The 21,505-nt window shown below is 45.2% G+C and overlaps 1 protein-coding gene across 1 annotated transcript in view; it reads left to right on the plus strand.

Annotated features, from left to right (window-relative positions):
• NECAB2 (N-terminal EF-hand calcium binding protein 2) overlaps window positions 1-21,505 on the plus strand; it is a 386,434-nt gene that overhangs the window by 78,359 nt on the left and 286,570 nt on the right. Inside the window, exon 3 of the mRNA XM_006133911.5 lies at window positions 20,101-20,209. Within this exon, the coding sequence (XP_006133973.1) occupies window positions 20,101-20,209 (109 nt within the window). The remainder of the gene's footprint in view (window positions 1-20,100; window positions 20,210-21,505) is intronic.

The raw sequence follows: 21,505 nt of genomic DNA on the forward strand, positions 1-21,505 counted from the left end.
TTTGGTCTACTTACCATAGGATCCACACTGCATTGGGTCAACAGGAGAAATTCTCCTGTTGACTCCCCTTACTCTTCTCATTCTGATGAAGTATTGGAGTCAATGGGGGCACATCTACCCAACAGAGCTAAACTCAAAATAAGCTATGCAACTTGTCAAAATAAGTCAAAATAGCTTATTTTGGCTTTTGGCGCTGTCTACACAGCAGGAAGTCCAAGAAAGAGCACTCTTCCTCTGACTTCCCTCGCTCATCATAAAATGAGGGTTACAAGAGTTGGAGTAAGAAGTCCTCCAGATTGACATTATTTCAACATTCTATCAAAATAACTGCTTGTGTGTAGACATGGACTATGTTATCTTGAGATAATGTCAGTTATTCTGAAATAACGCTGCTATGTAGATGTAGCCTGGGAGAGCAATTGGTGGTCGATATACACAGTCTTCACTAGATCCACCAAATTGTCCCCCAGTGAATTGATCCCACTACTGATGGGACCAACGCTATGGCAAACAAGCCCATAGTCATCAGCATTACAGGAAGATAATAGTAATGGCTTTCTTTTGGGCCTGGCAGTGCAAAACTCTGCTGCACTGTGATCCTCTTTCTGTTACATCATAAGCGTCCACTAAATAATTTTGGTTTCTGCCAGGGCCCCTCCATTGCCCTCCCAATATTTCCATTCAGCTAAGAGTTCAAGGATTTCAGGACAAAACTAAGCATACAAAGAAGTGGAAGAATTTACACTGTACAGGCACTAGGCTATGCTATCAAGATGTATTTGAGCTTTAAGCTCATTAACTTGTATAGATACTTTTATTAGTTCTTACAATAAATTGCCAGAGGTTCTTCTGCTATTGGATTGCAAGGGACACTGATGCAGCTTTCTGTCCTTGTTCCAGGGTTTGCTAGGAGACCCAGCCATAAGGGAAATGAGGAGGAAACTAGTAAGTCCCAGGGACTAGTAAGTCCTCTGTCTTCCCCACTAAGCAGGGGAATCCTTGCCTCTGACAAGCCCCCTTATTCCTATTTTAAGAATAAATGGGCCTGACAACCCTGTGTCAGTCACAAGGAAACTTGTCTTAAGTCATCAACAAAAATCAGTTCTAAAGTAAAGGTGGGTTCTTTTTATTAAACTTACACTGGAAACCTTGGAGCAGCTTAACAGCACTGGTGATGAACAGGTGTCGATTTTGGCTTCATGATAAGATACAGCAGAGAAATATCAGGCTAGCCTGCCTTCCTATATTGTACTGAAGTAGGGTCTTCAAAAGTACCTGTTACAATTACTGAGGTATCTGAGCTCCAGACATGAAATAAACACAGTAAGAGCTGTCTGGGAGAACAGGCGATAGTCAATGCTATTTTGAATTCAGTTTAGTACCCTTAATTTGAATGGGATGTCAGTTCTGTAGCACTGATGGTGAAAGAAGTGTCTTGAAGCATGCACAGACATTGGTAAGGAACTGTCTAAGATGTTATGCCAGAATTTTGGGCCTTCTGTTTAGAAAGCTTCCCGCCCTACACTGGGGTTCTAACAGCCAAGGTTGTCTTCTGTTGTACAAGATTCCTGAAGAGAAACCTGGGTGTTCTTGTTTTACTCCTTTGTACATTCATAAAAGAGCTTTGAAAGTAGATTAGGGAGTGTGGGGAGTTAGCCAGTGATGGAGTGCAAGCATAATATATTCTCTCTGGCTCATCCTAGTTAGAAGATGACCAGCTTTACTGAATATAGTTGTAGGTTCCTTAGTAATTTTTTTTCCGGGCTAAGGAAGAGAGAGCTACAATCATCTAGCCTGGACTGACAAATGTGTGATTTATTGTGCATTCTGTATTCATCCATTAGTAAAACATGGAGTCCCCATCTTAGCTGGAGATGGCAAAATAAGTGTTTTTGATGACTGCTGTTTGAGTCCCCAGAGACCATGATTCATCCGGCATAAGCCAGAATTGGGGAGATGTTAAGTGAAGGAGCATTTCTGCCCTCAGTCAAGAGTGAGTACAGTGTTTTCCAGCTCCCTCGAGCATATGCCTCTTTTCATTAGCATCACCTTGTTTTTTTCTTATACTGTCACTTATGAGACAACAATATAGCACCAAAGGGAAAAGCTACACCGAACAGTTTAATCAACATATAGTTGGAATGACAGCTTTTATTGCACCCAGAAACATGGCACTTAGGTACTTAGTTAGGGTTGGTTCTGCTTTGGGCGGGGAGCTGGACTCAATGACTCCCTGAGGTCTCTTCCCTAGGATTCTAAGATTCAATGAATGGGGCTGGTGAAACTATAGTCTAAGGGAAATCCCTACTGTTAAGGCTCAGAGCAGTTGACAGTCATGACTTCAGACCTTCTGGAAAAGGTTGAATGAAGTTAGATTTGTCTAACTGCTTATTCCTGTCAAAATGCATGATCCTTCTGCAGCACCTTGAGACCGGGGGAGGAGAGGGCGGGGGCGGTGTTGAATGAAGCTGATAAGTAAAGTAGAATTAGCAAAATTGTCTTGCTTCTGTCCATCACCAGGCGGTGGTCATACATCAGTGCAGTGTAGGATGCTTGCCTTCAGTGCTTTAACCTGCAGCTCAACTTGGAAGATCCAGGGTATCTACACATTAAGAAGATCCTGGAGTAAGTTTGTTAATGTTTTTAATAGTCTAGCCCAGGGAGATGAGGTTGGAGACGGGGCACAAATTATGATGATTGTTTGTGTTAGGTGCTCACTACTTGAAGACAGGATGGATTGTTGTTTGTGTCAGGGTACCTGGTGGCATTTGTTTGCCTTGAGCAGTTGGTAGAAGGCCATTTGCCAGTCATACCAAAGATTACTGTTCTTATTTCTGATACTTTCATCTGTGGATCTGGCTAAATCTGACTAGTTGTTAGTGTACTGAGCAAATCTGGGCTCAGAGATGCAGATAATTTTCCCCAAGCAAGACGATGTGCCATGCTTCCAGCAAAGAACATCTGTGGGATGAACCATTTTTGCATGGCCTTGATACAATCTGAGAGCATATTGCCACTTTTGATGTATGGAAACTTTGGGGAAATTCCATTAAAAGCTACTCAAGAAAAATTGTAGAACTGATGAACAAAATTAAATATGCTTCTGTGATTCCCAAAACTCCTGATTATGAATATCAATAAGTAGCTATTTTTTAGGAGAATTAATTCTAGCCTTACTGTTTCCTCAAACTATGAGTGCACACTCTGTTGCTGTCACTGGTCTGGCAATCAGTTCTTTAATGTAATTCTCACAATGTTAATATATTCCCTCAAAACCTTTCATTCTATTTGATTCACAAGACACTGTACTTCTTATTCAGAATATTAATTGTTAAGTTCCTAAAGGGGAAAAGAAATGAACTATTCTGTTTTAGCAGTGTCCTAATTTTTTCAGATTTTGCCGTCAAAAGGCGAGGGAATTTCTGATATAAAAAGTGTTTTCAATGAGGCTTGCACTGAGATTCTTGTTGCTGTAGAATTCACTGTTCTCTTATTGACCACAAACTGTGCTGTCCTTTTGCTTTATTTCCACTTTTAGATGAAATATTTACACAGGCTGCCCATTTAAGTGCGCAGTTTGGATGGGATTCCAATAATGGCAGGCTTGTTGCTGGCTTTTGATGATGGAGTTCAGAAATCCTAGGAAAATGACGTGACACAAAAAGGAATTTGGGGACAGAATAATCAAAAATATCTTAAGTGATAGGTTCATATTCTTGCTTTAAAACAGGAATCCTCGGTTAGTGTTTCAGGAGCAGAACTTTATGATTAGAAATAGATAATGTAGGTCTAAATCCAGGGTCTCAAACTCATAGCCTGCAGGCCATCGATCACCCAAGCAGTTCCACAGTTCAGTCCACGCATGGCTGCTGGCATACAAGTGCCTGTGACTTGTGAGAGGGAGTGTCTGTACCTTTCCCCCAAGCCTGGCCTCTGTTCCACCCTCTCCACTCAACCCTCTCCCCCAAGGGACATGGCCTTGGGGACAAACGGGGGGGGCCTGACATAGGGCAACAGCAGGGTTGGGCCTGCCCACCATCACTGGGGCCCTGCCAGAGGACGGTGCCTGCCGGCCTGCTATGAGGATTTGAGGACTGGCACCGTCCCTAAGGTCAATTGAGTTTGATAATCTTGGTCGAAATAAACCATCCTTTTAATTGATTAAAAAAAAATAATTGTCATAGATTCCCAGGCCAGATGGGACCTCTGTGGTTATCGGTGTAGCTCAGGAGTTCTCAGATTTCATTGCATCATAACCACCTCCTAACTCCAGACTTACTGCATGACCCCAGCAGTGCAGGGGCAGAGCCCAGGCCTTGCTGCCCTAAGTGGGCCTGTGTCCAAGCCCACTGGACTGTTTGGGGCAACTGCCTTGGGCCCTGTGCTTTGAGGTGCCCTGTGGGGCCCATAACATCCCAGGGGTCTAGCGGGGGATCTGGCACTAGCACCAGGGATTAGGTCCATCCTTGCATTCACCTGCAGCGTGAGGAAGTGGAGTGAACTGGCCCCAGCCTGCTCTGCTTTTCACCATTGCTGCTGAGTACAGGGCAGGCCTGACTCCTGCTGCCAGCACCAGGTCCCCTACAATCCCCCAGGCCATGTCACTTGGGGACAGGGGTTTGGTAATGGAGGGAGGGAGGGAGGGGGCAGAGCAGGGGTAGGTAGAGGAGTTTGGGGGAAAGGGTGGAGTGGGGGCAGAGCAAGGGTCGGAAGAGGTGGGAAGGGACCTAGGGCAAATTGCGGGAGGAAGGGGGGGTTGTTCTGGGCCCCACGCTTCCTAGGTAGGGTTGCCAGGTGTCTGGTATTGACCTGGACAGTCTGGTATTTTCGCCTCCTGTCCAGTAAAAAATTCAGAAAATACCAAACACCTAAAATGTCCCTTTCCTCTGTCCATCGCACCCTCTTAGGTTCTGCGGTCTTAACCATGTCGGTAAGAGGGGCTGCTATGGTTGCGAAGTTGGGAACAAATCGGCGGTAATATCCCGACAGTCCCCAAAACTGTCTTACTTGCTTTTTTGTCCCGTAGAGTGGCCACCTTATCTACCAAAGGTTTTAACTTTCCCTGTCCGACTGTATACCTTAAATAGGGTACCCCCAAATCGACACTTGCTTGGGTTGGTGGAGAGCCTGGGGTCCCGCAAGCTTGTCAGCGCGGCGGCCACATGTGGGAGGTACTCGGCCCACGACCGACTGTAAATAACTATGTTATCGATATATGCCGTGGCATAGCCACAGTGGGCTTGGAGCACCGTGTCCATGAGTCTTTGGAAAGTCACAGCCGTGCTGTGCAGGCCAAAGGGCATTGTGACAAACTGGTATAGGCCAAACGGCGTGTAGAAGGCCATCTTTTCCTTAGAGGCTGGGGCTAGGGGAATTTGCTGATAGCCTTTCATGTCGTCCAAAGTTGAAATGTATTGGGCTTCACCTACGCGGTCTAAGAGCTTGTCTACCCGGGGCATCGGATAGGCATCGAACAGGGAGACAGCATTCACCTTGCAGAAATCTATACAAAACCTCACTGCCCCATTCAGTTTGGGTACTAGAACTATCGGGCTGTGCCATTCACTCCGTGATTCTTCGACCACCCACCACTTCAACATACATTGCAACTCCTCCCACACTCTTCCCCACATCTTTCTGGGGAGGGGACGTAGTGGGTCGCGTACCTTTTTGCCAGGCGTTGTTGCTATGTGATGGCGCGCTAAGGTTGTCCTCCTGGGATGTTCAGATAAGACCACTGCGAAGCTTTGTAACAGCTGGCATAACTCTTCTTGCTGTGCGGGGTGTATATCCTCCTCCATGGTGGCAGGCTGAGAGCCCTCTAGGCTGCTCCCCCATGGCCTCAACTTCAGTTCGGGTGGGCAGGGATTGATTAGCATCGCCTCCCGTGGGGTCCACTTCTTTAGAAGATTAATATGGTAAATCTGGGTTTTCCGCCGATGCTTTGGTACGCGCACTCATAATCTACGTCCCCCACGCGGAGTAAAACCTCGTACAGCCCTTGCCATTTTGCTAAAAGTTTCGACTCTTGGGACAGGAGCAAGAGTAAGACTGGTCCCTGGGCTCGAAAACCCATAGGCGAGCCCCTTTATTATAGTACAGTGCCTGCCTTTCCTGAGCTTGGAGCGAGTTCATCCTGGCAAACTCTCCCAGGCGCTTCAGTTTTTCCCAAAGGGTTAGTATATAGTGGACCATCCCCTTTACCCTCGTGCGTTGTTCTTCTCATTCCTCTTTTACCAGGTCCAAGACCCCGCATGCCATACAACAGTTCAAACAGGGAGAACCCCATAGATGACTGTGGCACCTCCCGTACTGCGAATAACAGGGTGGATAAAAGCTGGTCCCAGTCTCGCAGGTCCCCCTCTACAAAGCACTGAAGCATGCTCTTGAGAGTTCTGTTGAACCTCTCCATGAGACTGTCTGTCTGTGGGTGGGAAACTGAGGTTTTTAAAGTCTTAATCTTTAACAAGCGACAGCTCTGTCATCACCCGGGCAGTGAGGTTAGCCCCTTGGTCGGTAAGAATCTCTCAGGGGATGCCTACCCTAGAAAAGAACTTCACCAACTCCCCTGCCAGCGTATACGTGGTCGTATTCTTCAGGGGAACTGCCTTAAGGTACCACGTCATGTAGTGCACAAGGGCCAAAATATACTGATAGCCTGCCTGGGATTTTTCTACCGGCCCCACGAGGTCTACTGCAACCTGTTCAAATGACACCCCTACGACTGGTAGGGGTGCCAGCGGTGCCCGGGGTATGCATCCTGGAGCCATCCTCTGACATTTTGGGCATGACTCACAAAAATCCCTTATCTCCCTATAGATTCCTGGCCAATAGAATCTCTGAAGCAATTTCTGACTTGTTTTTTCTTGCCCCAAATGGCCGCCCAGGGACTGGCATGGGCCAATCCTAGTTACCCTTTTCAGTATCGTGTGGGTATGAGGAGTTGGCAAATCTCTCCCACTCCCCCTATCGCTTCCACCACGCAATATAACCGGTCTTGCCATACCTCAAATCGGGGTCCGGTGGGAGGCCCGGTCTGGCCTCCTTCCTCCATAGCTCTCACCCATGCATTTTGAAGTGATGAGTCTTCCCTCTGCTCTTGGATGAAGTCTCCTCCCCAGGTACCGGGACCCACCTCCAGGTTGGGGTCCGATTCCGCCAGGTTCTTTGCTACCGGTTCCATCTGGGTCTCTGCAACTGGCCTGGACCTTGTCACGGGGGGGGGGGGGAGGGGTCTGTCCCATGTACTCACCTCCAAGGGCCGGCAACACCTCTTGAGTGCCCTCACTGCATTCCCGCAGCAAGCGCCAGAACCCCTTCCAATCTCTTTCCACCAACATATGGTACGCGAGGCTAGGCATCAGGGCCACTCTGCACTCCCCCTCCTCATGTCCATCTGACATCCTGACCCACATGGTCGGATAGGCCTGGATATCCCCGTGCACATATTACATGAATGTCGGTGCTCCCGTTGCTTTCTCTTCACCTACTAAATCCGCCCGCACCAATGTCTGCCCACAGCCGAAGTCTATCAAGGCTTTCACGGAGCACCCTTCAACTACCACCATTCTGGTTAGATGAGTGTTCTGTACCGGGTCTGGCTCTCTACCATCTGGCATTCTTTGCCTGAAGGTACAGTCCATATAAGGACAGTCTTGTCTGAAGTGCCCTTCTTGGCCGCACTCAAAACAGATGTTTTTAGAGGTGTTCACTTTACCTTGGCCCTTGTCCTTATTGCCAGTGGGTGGGGCTGTTTCTTCCCTGAGTTCCAGGTCCACCCCCTTCCAGACTGATGACCCTCCCCCTGTCCTGGGGCACGTGCCGAATCCTTCCAGCCTCCATCCTGTGGCTGGTTCAGCCGCTCCACCATGAACTGTCTGGGAATACCTCTTTTAACGCCTTCCCCTTCTCATCCGTACCCTCTGCCTCGAGGAAATCCTCCGTCAGATTGACTGCCTCGCTCAGAGAGGTTGGCCAATGCCTTTGGACCCACGTCTGACTCTCAGTGGGTAGAATCTGCAGAAATTGTTCTAGGATCATCACGTCTTCCACCTGCACTCCCGTTCACTGCTTGGGTTCCAGACAGCACCATCCCATTTCCTTCAGCTTCTGGGCCACCGCCTTTGGGCGTGCCCCTGGGGTATAATGTTCTTGGTGGAATCGCTTCCGATACTTCTCTGGAGTCACTCCTAGTTGATCCAGGATCACTTTTTTAACTTTATGGTAGTGCAGTGCATCCCGGGAAGAGAGGCTTCCGTAGGCAAGCTGGGCCTGCCCTGTCAAATACGGGGCTAGCAGTGTGGCCCAGTGCTCCTCAGGCCACTGTGCCACTGCCGCCATCCATTCGAACGTCACGAGGAACACTTCTGGGTCATCAGTGGCCTCCATCTTGGTCAGCCGGATCAGGAGTTGCAGCCGGATCGGGAGTCCCCTGCCTCCCCTTCATCCATGGTAGGCAGACCCACATCTCTCCGTCCTGCTCCGACCTGGTGCTGCATCTGGTGCTTAGTTTTCACCATTTCAACTATGGCCTTCACTTTAGTGCATCTCACCTGTGCTTCCACATCCGCTTGCCTGGCCTGCGCTTCTGCTTTCACTTGCCTCACCTCTGCCTTGGCTTCTGCCTCCGCTTGTACACACTTCAACTTGGCCTCTACTTCTCCTAGACTTGCCTGTGCTTCTGCTTCCACTTGCCTCATCTGTGCCTCTGCTTCTGCTTCTGCTTTCATTTGCTTCATTTGTAGTAAGAACTCCATCTCTTTCTCAGTTAGAGTTCTGCCTGCCTTAAATGCATTCCCCCACAAAGAAGACAGTAATAAGAGAGAAGGAGAGCTGCCCTCTGTTGCTCCTGCCCTCTCAAGGTTATTTCCCCCTAGACTCACAGGGACATGTTCCTGTCTCCCCTCCTCGGGGTGTGAATCTGCCCTCGAGCTGGACATCTTGTCCTGATCTAGCCTAGATATCCAGTTGCCACAAAAGCTAGAAAAAAAACCTGTTTGGGTTGGACTATCTAGCTTTAAGGTTAACCTTCTGTGTGTCTTTCCCCAAGACACATAGGCTACATATAGACTGGCATGATTTTCCGGAAATGCTTTTAACGGAAAAGTTTTCCGTTAAAAGCATTTTCGGAAAAGAGCGTCTAGATTGGCACAGACGCTTTTCCACAAAAGCACTTTTTGCGGAAAGGCGTCTGTGCCAATCTAGACGCGCTTTTCTGCAAAAAAGCCCCGATCGCCATTTTTGCGATCAGGGCTTTTTTGTGGAAAACAAATCTGAGCTGTCTACACTGGCCCTTTTGCGCAAAAGTTTTGCGCAAAAGGACTTTTGCCCGAATGGCAGCAGCATAGTATTTCCGCAAAAAACAATGATTTCTTACAGTAGGAAGTCAGTGCTCTTGCGGAAATTCAAGCGGCCACTGTAGACAGCTGGAAAGTTTTCCCAGAAAAGCGGCTGATTTTCCGGAAAAACTGGCCAGTCTAGACACAGCCCAACAGTAAAGAAAAAGAAAAGAAAAAAATCCCTCCAACGCTTGCAACTAGACAAAAGAAAAACCTGTGTCCCTTTAAAATTCTGGGTTCTCAAAATGATCCCTTCACTCTGCCACCATGTCAAGGCTGTTCCCTACTCTGGCACAAGGAATGCAGAAGTTGGGGGTCCTCAAGAACACTCCAAAACCTTGATTCTATAGGCTCTGGTACAAAAGCTCCCCCTCACAAAATCCTAATAACCAGATTTTGGGGGACCCACTACCACCACCCAAGTAATTCCAAGAAAATCAGGGAAGAGATCACTTGGGAAATCCCCTCCCTAAGGTAAAATTCTCCCCTCTGCCCCAACCTCCGTTCTGCTTGGAGTTAGAAAAAACAGAGGGAATCTACAGACAGCAATGGACTCTACCCTAGTAACTAGACACTGAGTCCTAAGGACACAACAATCAACCAGTAACAGTTAATAAAAACTCCCCAATCTTTTATTATCAAAACAAAACTGCAGTTGAAAGCACTTGGCTAGATGGAAAGAGCCACCATTTGATATAGATATCCTGGGCTATAAGACTTAATTACAAAAGAGGAAAAAAAACTATTAGCAGGCGCAGACATTATTTCCAAAACCCCAAACAAGGAAAACAATAAACCCTGATGGACTATCTAAACTTTCCCCTACTTACACATTTTAAGACATCTGTTCTTGGAGAGAGAAGCATCTGCCAACTTCTTCAATACCTGGAGAAACTGCTCTGCCCTTAAAAAAAAAATGAAGGAGGGAGGGAGGGAGGGAGGGAGAGAGAGAGAGAGAGAGAGAAGCCTCTTTTCCAGTTTGAAATTCCTACCTGCACTGTCATTGGCTGACTGTCTGACACCTTGGCTCGGTACAGGAGTTAACCCCTTAGTTACCAAGTGCTGGTCAGCACTCCTGTTTATGACAGTGGCAGTGACCCCATTCTTCATCGTTTTTTGAGGAGTACAGGATCTTTCGAAAAAGGTTTTTTTCTGAAAGAACCACGGTTAGATGGCAGTTTCACTTTTGAAATACCCTTTTTCAAAAGAACGCTGTGATGCGATTATGCAGATGAAGTGCTTCATTTGCACTTTCGATCTGCCTAATTTACACCCCTCTTTCGAAAGGGGTGTAGTGTAGACATGCCCTAAGAGAGGCATATAAGCATACCGAATGTGCCTCTCCTCCCCCATAGACATTAAAGATAGTCACAATGGCTTGCAAATTATGATTTCACATGTTTGGGAAGTTGTGCTTTAATGCATCTATGTAATTACAAAATTTTATTTTATGAACTTTAAATATCACGGCTCATGAACAATGACATATTTCTATTTTGCTAGATTTTTAGATTACATTTTAATTCATAGCTTCATAGCCATTTGGATGGATTCACTGCTTCGGCAAAATAGCAGATGCAGAAACAATCATAGTCTGCAGCAAACAAATTAAAAATAATCATGTGAGTAAAAATGTACAGTAACAATGAGACATTTCCTAGTATCTGGAAGAATTACCAAAAAAACCTTTCCCCAAAATCTTTGAGGGTGGGAGATTTGTAATATGAGCTCAAATCAGGATTTCACAAATGTTCCTTTCCTCAGTATTAGATTAAACAAACACAAAACCACCATGATCTGAACCTTTCCCAGAACACATCAGTGTTTTGAAGAATGGATATGAATTTTGCAGCTTGAGCCTTTCTGTAATGACTGGGGTAGGGAACCTTTTTTGGGTTGAGAGCTGCTGCTGACCCACAGAAAAATCAGCCGGGGGCTGCACACCATTGAAACCCCAAACCCACTCTGATGTGGCCCCCAACTGAAAAGCAGAAAGACATTCCCCACATTCCCATCACACACCAGAGCATAGTGGGGCCTATCCTAGTGCCAGGGGCTCCCCAAAGCTGCGGGGCTCTGAGACTCAGGGGATAGATCTAGGCAAGTTGGGGGCCTCATCCAGCCCCCAGGCCTTAGGTCCTCCTTCTCTCCGACTAATGTATGCCAGAGTCAGTCACTGGGATTTAGAAAAGCTTTTTCCTGATTTTGCAATTGGATCAGAGTCTCCGCTTGACAAAGCCCAGGCTGGGTTGATTTAGTTGGGATTGGTCCTGCCTTGGGCAGGGGGCTGGATTTGATGACCTCCTGAGGTCTCTTTCAGCCCTATGATTCTATGAATCAGAGATTTTAACTGAAATCTTTCTCTGAATGGCCAAGTGAAGGACTTTTGCTGTGCTGAGTCAAGCCTCACAATGACATAGGGATAGTCCCACTATTCAGGGATATGTTAGTTTCCTATAGCTGGTTTCCACATGAGATGTCTTGGTAAATCTGGTTCAGAATCAATGTGCAGCATGAACAAGCCATCTGTAAAAGTTTCGATATTGAGATACATCAATAAAGTTGACAAATAAACAACTTGCAGAACAAAAGCAGGTTGAACTCAATCTGGGGTGAACTCAGAGTACCTGTCCTAGTGGGTTTGTTTTTGCTTATTGTAACCATTCAGTGTGGAAAGGCATGAAAAGTCACTGACTGTACTTTGCAGTTGAGTCCTAAAATGCAACCCTATTCTGAAAGGTAACTTTGTGAAAATGGCATTGTGGGATTCCATTGTTAAGCACTTGGAGGAGATTGACAAGGGCACACAAATGACAGTTGAGCACCTAAAGCCCATTTGTACCTTTGAAAAATTTTCCAGATTAAATCTGCATACTGTTAAGGATGATTTTTTCCTGTCAATCCAGAAAACTCTAGGCATGATCCAACTCAATTTATATCAGCAGCCCCACGGCAGACAGAGGTTAATCTTGTCAGGGGCAGCCTTGTCTGTGGAGAGCCCGGGGGCCCCACAGGCAGGGGCAGCGCCAGTATCGGGAGCAACCTCTCTCCATGGGGAGTCTAGTCTGCTGTGGATAGGGGCTGCTCCGGAGGGGGCGGAGAGCCAGCAGCAGCCCCAGTGTGACCTAACTTTAACTGGTTAACTGATGAATGGGAATTTACATCCCGAATGTAACTGCATTTTTTTAAGTCACTGAAAAACTATCAAGTGTCCTTCATTTTCACAAGCCATAATGACAATGCTGAACTGACCATGACCGTTACAGGGTGCGGAAGACTATGTCACTAACCCTCACCACCACTGGTTGAAAGGTATATTGCCCATGGAGGTCAATGAGGCTGGGCTATTTTATATGCAAAGCTACTGAGAAATGTATATATCAGTACCATGATGGCAATGCCTATATTATGTAAATAATACCTAATAATAATTGCCAAATAAGACCACTTCCCAACCAGCTTACAAAGTGCCTGATCCAATTACAATTTTAAGCTAGGATTGGGCCCAAAGCAATCTGTTGACATTATCCAAGAAGGTCCAATTAACATTTAGTCACCCTTCTAAAATATAAGGGCCCAATCAGGAAAAGCCCCACTGCCTGGTAGAGGCAATCTTTGAAGAAAATTGGAGAGACTTTGAATTGACTTCTAACAGCAGCGCTTTATCTCACTGGACATGGGGTCTTTAGCACAAGTTTCACTTAATGTGACAGAATAACTCAGAAATGCTTTGTCACAGCTAACTCCATTCAGGTCTAGGCAACATGCAGCCTAAAGGCAGAACAAATCGCTTGAAACTGGAAGTCAAAACATTTCACCTCTTCACAGAGAGTGGCTACGTCTACACTGGCCCCTTTTCCGGAAGGGGCATGTAAATTTCACTAGTCGTCGTAGGGAAATCCGCGGGGGATTTAAATATCCCCCGCGGCATTTAAATAAAAATGTCCGCCGCTTTTTTCCGGCTTTTAAAAAAGCCGGAAAAGAGCGTCTAGACTGGCCCCGATCCTCCGGAAAAAGTGCCCTTTTCCGGAGGATCTTATTCCTACTTCAAAGTAGGAATAAGATCCTCCGGAAAAGGGCACTTTTTCCGGAGGATCGGGGCCAGTCTAGACGCTCTTTTCCGGCTTTTTTAAAAGCCGGAAAAAAGCGGCGGACATTTTTATTTAAATGCCGCGGGGGATATTTAAATCCCCCGCGGATTTCCCTACGACGACTAGTGAAATTTACATGCCCCTTCCGGAAAAGGGGCCAGTGTAGACGTAGCCAGTGTGTTTACCCAGACACACAAGTCATGACAACCCTCTCTGGAGAGAGATGACACATCCTGCCTCTCTGTAGATGCACCAAGTATTTTCACATGGCATCTTAACACACTGGTTAAAGCATCAACTGCTTGGATGAGGAAAACTCGCAAATAGTCTGTCCTCCAACCACGCTGGAGTGATGCGGTGATTTCAAGGCTGTGGTAACAGGCCCGAAGTCTCTGTGGGCTCTTGTGGAGCAGCAGGGACCCCAGGGTAGTCTCTCCAGGGCAGAAGTCAGAGGTGGCCCCATTTCTGTGGTTCTTGAACTTTTTGGCTCATTGATGAATGTAAATGTTTCCATGGTCCTTTCCATGGACCACCAGTCGCTAATGGAAATTCACTGTTAATTACATAATTATGCTCGAGCCATTTTGCTAATGCTGCAACTAGGGGGAATGGTTTAATTTCAACTATTAAACAGATTAAACATTTTAACATTCTCATGTGAGTTTATCAAACTTAATTTTAAATAAAGTAAAATATTAATTTATGTTCAACACAAAAGATTTCAATGTTTTCTTTATGGCAGGGGTGGGGAATCTTTTTTGGATCGGGCTCACTGACCCACAGAAAAATCAGTTAGGGACCCCCCACAGAAAAATCAGTTTGAAAAAACCTCCCCAAACTCCCAACCTTCACTGATGTGGCCCCCAACTGAGACACCTCACCCCTCTGGCGCTCCAGTCCCACAGGCACAGGGAGGACGGAGGTTCAGGGCTTCCCATAGGCCAGATTTACTTTTCTGGGGTTTGGAAGTTAGTGGATTTTATGGACCTCCTTAGGCTTTAGGGTAGGGACAAAAATGAGGGGTTCAGTGTGCAGGACAGGGCTGCCAGTGCGTGGGACAGTGATGGGGTGCAGGATCTGGGTGGGAGGTAGGGTGCAGAAGCAGGCTGGAAGTAAGGTGTCTAACCAGGTGGAGGGAGCAGGAGCAAGGGAGGGTGTAGTGTGTGGCCAGGAGAGGGGGTACAAGTGCAACAGTGGATGAAGGAGCAAGATGGGGGTAGGTGTGGGGCCAGGGGGAAGGGCACAGAAGCAAGGGAGGGTGTTGGAGCAAGCTGGGGGTACATGATCTTGTCAGGAAGAAGGGAGTGAGGGGGACTGAGGTGTGGGAGTCTGGGCACGAAGGGAGACACTGATCTGGTTCATGCCCCCTGTCAGCAGTGAAAGCTTCTTGACAGTGTGCTGCCATTCCTGCAGGAGGGTGGGAATGGGGAAGGAGCTCAACCCCTCCTCCCCCTTGCAGCAGGGAGCCTGCACAGCTGCAAGGTTGCAGAACCAGCTCTGGCTTTTCACTCGGAGGCAGGGGAGGTGAAAAAAGCCCCCAAGCCACCAAACCCGGCTCATGGAGAGAGGCAAAGGGAGCGACTCCATGCATGAGGAGGGGTAGTGGGAGAGAAACCTGCAGTGCATGAAGCGCACTGGCAGAGCCTGACCATGCCCACTTCACAACATCCCAGCCAGGCTCCACATGGCCAGGCAGCAGCTCCAAGGATCAGCTTTGCCAGGTTTTTTCTGTGACCCACCTGGTGCCCTCTTTCCCACCAGCAGCAGCAGCCGCTGTGCAAAGAACAAGCGGCCACCTGGGGATGGAGGAGGAAGTGGTGCAGCTGGACCAGGGGCCTGGGCAGCAGAGGCAGTCCCAGGAGGTGAGGGAGGGGGCCACATGGTGGTGGGTGGCAGGGGCTTGCTGGGCAGTGGCGTGCACCACTCTGGAGCTCGGAGAATGCTCTGGCCTCCAGCTTCTGATCCACTGCAGAAACCGTGTGCCACCAGCAGCAGCCCTGGCTGCCCACCAACAAAGTACCAAAGCTGCCTACATGCTCAGGGTACGGGGAGGGAGATGCAGCTGCACCGCACTAGCGTCTGCAAGGCTGTCCCAGTTTGGGGAGGGAAATGGCAGTGCTATTTCTAGCCAGAACCAGCAGCACTTTTCAGGACATTTCCCTACTGGGGATACCGGGACAGAGCATTTAAATTTGAGACTGTTCCAGAAAAACTTGGACATATGGTCAGAGTGGCTATGGTAGGAAACTTGGCCCAACTCCCCTTAAATGTATGGATTGCTTGGTCATCCTATTTTCATGCAGTATTAAAGAAAATGAGAACTCTGTATACTTCAGACATATGATATAGATTCCTCAGGATTTAACATTGAGGTAGAACTGTAAGACCAATATTCAAGCTGTTTTATGACCTGCTTCTTTTCAATTGTTTATAATGTTAGCAAACTTTTTAGGTTAAAATTGTCTTTGGTCTTTCTCTGAGATTGATGATTTTTGTTGTTGTAAAGCTTGAGTTAAATGAGGGGTTTTTTTCTATTGAAAAATAGATAACTTGCTAATGTTATATTATTTCCTTATTAGACACTTTTAACACTTGCCGGTTCCAAACTTTTTAGGTACTCAACTTTGCAACCAAAAATGTAGGAATCACTCAGTGAAATTCTCTGTCCTGAGTTAGGCACAAGGCCAGTCTAAATGATCATAGTCCCTGTTGGTCTTAACATGTATGAAATGTAGTTACATTAATATAAATTTTGTATGTAAACTTAATTTTATATCACAATATTAATAATGGGTGGGAACTTCCTTTAAAGGTTGAAATGTCCCATATCCCAAAACAATAATTCCACAGAGTAAAATGTAGGTCAAGGGGAATTTTAAGACTTCTGGTACCCGTCTGACAATTCATTTAAAAAACTTACATCTCTTGCACACAAGGAGCATGTATCTAAAAGCAAGCTTCTTACGTTCTTATCCATTCTTTGTGCAACTTGCTTTTCTCTGACTTTCCTACAAGAAAGACTTTTTACAAGAAAACAAAATCTTCAGAATACACATCAACTCTTATCTTAATTTTCACTGTCTGCAGAAGTGGGATATTACTACTGTTTTGGCCAGTCCTCTTTGGCCAGGATGTTTTAGCATTTTAATTTTACCTTTCAAATCCTAACATAGTAATGTTTTCTCTTATATCTGAGTTCTCCCCACGCTCTCCAAAAGTCCTTGTCTACAACACTTTATCAATATATAACCTAAGACTGTTTTATAATTATAGATATGTAGCTCAAGGATTTTTTTTTTGTTACTCTGGAACACTTTCCACTTGTGTATTTATGGGTGTTTGTTCATATTTACATAAAATAGCGACATCATTTCATGGGCTTCAAACTGATTTGTGTTTTATTGTTATTTGGAGGTGGACGAGGATTTAAAATAATGTTTAGTTCCAGACGTTTCAAATTCTCCTCATTAAATTTCTTCTGAAGACTCATTTCTTCTATGAGGCCCACAAACGGCAAAAGTAAAAATAAATGACCTTCAGCTCCTCTTTCCCTTAGGTCCCTCTCTGTGTCCTGTATTAGGTTCCATAGGCCATTCGCATGCTTGTTTTGTTTAGCACCAAGTAGCACTTTAGTAATAATTACAAAAATGTCACTTGTAGTTGTAGCTGTGCTAAGGCATTGCTTTTCTTCTCTCCAATTTCCTCTTGAACATACTTTTGCAGCCAAGTAGGCAGCTCTATTAATAGACCGGTAACACTGACTTTGAAATGATGTGAACTACCATAAGAAAGCTACTACCTGCTCCTGTGTTCTTAACCACATGTTTCAGAAACTTTAGTATGGAATGACTTCAAGTTTAAATACTTACGTTTCAGTGGGTAAAAACTGTATGTGACTTTAAAAAATCAAGTAAAAGTCAAATGAGACATTCTCCTTTGGAAAACATAAAGTGTCAAAAACATCACAACTGCTTGTAAGTAAACTTACAGCAAAATAGCTTTTTGTGTGTACTGATTGAAAGTAAACTAAGTGACATTAAAGGGTTAAAATAATAATGTGCTCTCAATTTTATGCTGCTTCTTTCCCGGCCACTAATGCTTCTTGAAATTGCTTGGATGGGAAGGTGATTCTGCTTAACCTTTGTCCAGAAGAATATTATTAAGGTAAACAGTCACCTATTAAGTTTAAAAACTAGATATTATATATAAGAATAGCCTCTGCATTTTATACCTGCTCAGAGAAAAGGTTTGTTTATCCCTGTGCTTCAAGACATAAATTAATCACCAATTGGGGTCAGGAAGAAATTAGCCCTTCCATCTTGAGTATACCATTACATAAGTGGATTACATTATGGATAATGTTCATCTTCCTATGAAATATACAGCCCTGAGAAAGCTGGAGACAGAATACCACATAAGATGACCCATTGATCAAGTCTGATGCTCCAAGAGGTGGAGTGTTTGATTTCCGTGGTTTCTCTTTGATGTACTGACATTTTCATTTTCAGTGATGATTCATTTGCCAAAGTTGCATTAAGTCCTTTTCCACTGAGACTTTCATTCTTGACAATGAAAATACCAAATCCTGAGTAAATTTGCTAACTACTGCTGGGCATTCCAGGTATCTAGAGTGCCTCTCCTGTTCTGCTGATCTGCATAGAATGGCAACAGAACAAGTACAGCTCAACACATGTCAGCAAAACATGACTAGAGTCCAAATTCATATTGGGCCAAATGTAGAAGCCCTGAGTCATTACATGGGTGAAACGCCTATTGAAATGAGTGAAGTTTTTCAGTCGGGACAGAGAAAAAGCTCCCGTTACTTGCAGCCATTTTCCCAAGAGCTTTGCAAAATATAAGTACTTACCCAATATTGATTTTTTACTTTCCTTCTCCTGTCACCATCTTTTTATAATCACCTATAAAATAGATAACTTATGCCAAACTATCACCTACATTCATTGGCTTCAGTCCATGAAAACTGTATTATTGCTTTGAAACCCAGATATGTAGTTCAGGCGCAGTACACTTTTTTCCCCACGTCAGAGTGTGTTCACTTGTGTATGCAGTGAGTCAGCTAACTTGGTTCTCCAGCATAATTTCCTGAGAGTTAAGCAACATGGCTTTTAATTGATTAAATAATAAATGATACATTCTCGTATCTCAATATAGGTAACATTTCCAGTTCATAAATCTAGGGCTATGAAAGGAAGAGCTTTTAAATAGTATGAAAGTTGCATTATTTTCTCCACCCAAGGCACAGTTGTACAACAATGTTAAGCTATTGGTTGTTGTCTTCTAGCACTGAAAAGGGAACTTTAATGAACTGACCCCCCACAGTTTTATCCTAGCTTTACTAGACAGTTATGCACGGGAGTTTTCCTCAGCCCCTCAGTGTTTGGCTTCCTGCTACAGAGAGAAAGAAACCTTCTCACAGTGCATAGTGAGAGAGAGACTTCGTTGCATAAGTAGCCTTGTACCTTTGTCATGTCAGGGTCTTATGATGTTTTCTTCTTTGCATGACTGCACATGTCTGTCTCTCTTCCCTCTCAGTCTTTTAAATAGGTAGCACATGATTTTACAATAATAAGTAACCCAAAATATTATAGTAACACTACAATAAGAAACACTGTTTAGTGTTGTTACAGTAGAAAATTGATTGTTTTAGGCATTTTAGGCTTTAGCTAACCCTGGGCTCCATGTGGTGCTTTTGCCTTTAAAGTATAGCAATAGCCCTAGGGCTGTTTCTATACTTCAGAGGCAGAGACAACCTATCAAATAATCAAATAGGTGATGCAAAATGCATTGACTATTCGATTAGTCAATTACCCGCAATTTAACATCCCTAAACTGGAGTGGGGCACCTTTTGGGGGGGGGGGGGGGGGGGGGGGGGGGGCACTGATGCACAGAAAAATCAGTCGGGGCCCACACACAAGTCAGAAGTAAAAAAAAAAAAAACCCCAAACCCTCACTGATATGGCCCCCATCTGAGAAGGAGAAAGACACTCCCCACATTTTCCTCCCACATCAGAGCCTAGGGGAGGCCAGCCTAGTAGATTTTGTGTGATCCAGCCCAGTGGTGGGGTAATGGAGTGGCTAGAGTGCCAGTCCCCAATGTTGGGGTCCACTGAGCCTTGGGAGCTGGATGCAGGCAAGCTGGGGGCTACATCCGGCCTCTAGGCCTGAGATTCCCCACCCCAATATAAACTAATGAACTGTGAACATTTTCTTCAAATAGAACTCCTTCTTTATAATGCTGATGTAAAGTTTCCTCTTTTAACATGGCATTTGCTTTCAAGCTGAGCTCCACTGGTGCCCACCGTAAGTAATGCTTTAACTTGGTAGCTCTGACATTTGTTCATGCCTCACAGCACTATTACCATGACATATTTGGCTGCCTTTGCAACATCCTTCTCAGTCTTTGTAATGCATTTGGCCCTGACTTCTTAGATGTATCCCATTTGAAAGCCTGTGTTAAAAAAACAGCCATGTACCAAGGGAATTCTGCACTGGCAAACGTGTTGATACTATACAGGACAGATATTCAGAAATTTCAAGAATTTTCCCCTTCCTGTAAGCTGTAAGCTGATCGAGACTTTGTCTTTCATTTGGTTGTGCTTTCCCTCTATTGATCTTTTATTCTTAACACCCACTATCTTGCCATTCACAGATGATGGGAAGTTGTCCTTGGAGGAGTTCCAGGCCTTTTTTTCTGATGGGACTCTTAATGAGGAAGAACTTGAAAAGCTCTTTCATACCATTGACTCAGATAACACCAGGTAAGCATGTGAATCTTTATCAATTCTTTCCTGCTTACATAGATTTTTAGGATTCTTGGTGTGGAACGAGTGAAGTTTTGTTGCTTAAAAGATCTAAACATGTGCAAAGTGTACAGTGATTGTATTCCTCTGCTTGCCCCATTTCCTCGGGGTTTGCCCTCCCATAGTGAGGACCATTAGAGCTACTTCTCCTCCTGCTGTAAGTTTGACACACTTCCTGAAGCAGTCTGTTTAATGAAGATCTCTGACATTAATTTTGAATGATAGGGACAATCAGATAATCCTTTGATTTTTTTCCTCATTACTTCTATAAGATTTGCCAGGTCTATTTAATCTAGCTATCTTGATCTGTCTGTGAGTTTCTTATATAGCTGTTATTGTAGGATCAAGTCATTATACACGTAAAGGATGGCATCATTTGTAATCTTATCTTCATGGCACTGAATTTTGCTATGTCATTAGCACTTTAACTACTGTACATCTATTTCACCTCAGTATGGTTGCTTCCATTACACTGTGACCCTGTAGCCCCAGTATTGATAAATCTAGCACTTAAAAAAATCCTATATCATTGAAAGAAATTTCTACAAGGTGAAATTCATCCCATGCAGAAGTCCAGCCTGGATCTCTGCACCACTTGAGTTCCACTTAAAGGCCTCAAGTAGAGTTACTGCATCTCAGTGGTTCTGAGTTCAGGCAAGTGCTTATATCTAGATTTAAGAAGGAGAGGGAGAGGGAGACCTCACCACTCCATGGAGTTTGCACTGATCGGGGTTCCCAGATGATGATGGTAGCCAGGGGTCCAGAGGGCAGGAGACAAGCAGAGCAGAGCCCCCAGCACAATCAGACAGGAGATGACAAAGTCTAAAATGGAACTGATGCAGTTTAAATCCAGTATCAGAGGGGTAGCCATGTTAGTCTGAATCTGCAAAAGCGACGAGGAGTCCTGTGGCACCTTATAGACTAACTGAAGTGTAGGAGCATAAGCTTTCGTGGGCAAAGACCCACTTCGTCAGATGCATGTAGTGGAAATTTCCAGAGGCAGGTATAAATATGCAGGCCAGGATCAGGCTGGAGATGAGGAGATGGATCCAATCAAGGAGGATGAGGCCCACTTCTAGCAGCTGATCTGGAGGTGTGAATTCCAAGAGAGCAGAAGCTGCTTTTGTAGTTAGCAAGCCATTCACAGTCTTTGTTTAATCCAGAGTTGATTGTGTCCAACTTAAAGATGAACTGTAGCTCAGCAGTTTCTCTTTGAAGTCTGGTCCTGAAGTTTTTTTGCTGCAGGATGGCTAC

This window comes from Pelodiscus sinensis, chromosome 12 (genome assembly GCF_052426305.1).
Source record: "Pelodiscus sinensis isolate ZL-2025 chromosome 12, ASM5242630v1, whole genome shotgun sequence".
NCBI classification, from domain to species: Eukaryota; Metazoa; Chordata; order Testudines; family Trionychidae; genus Pelodiscus; species Pelodiscus sinensis.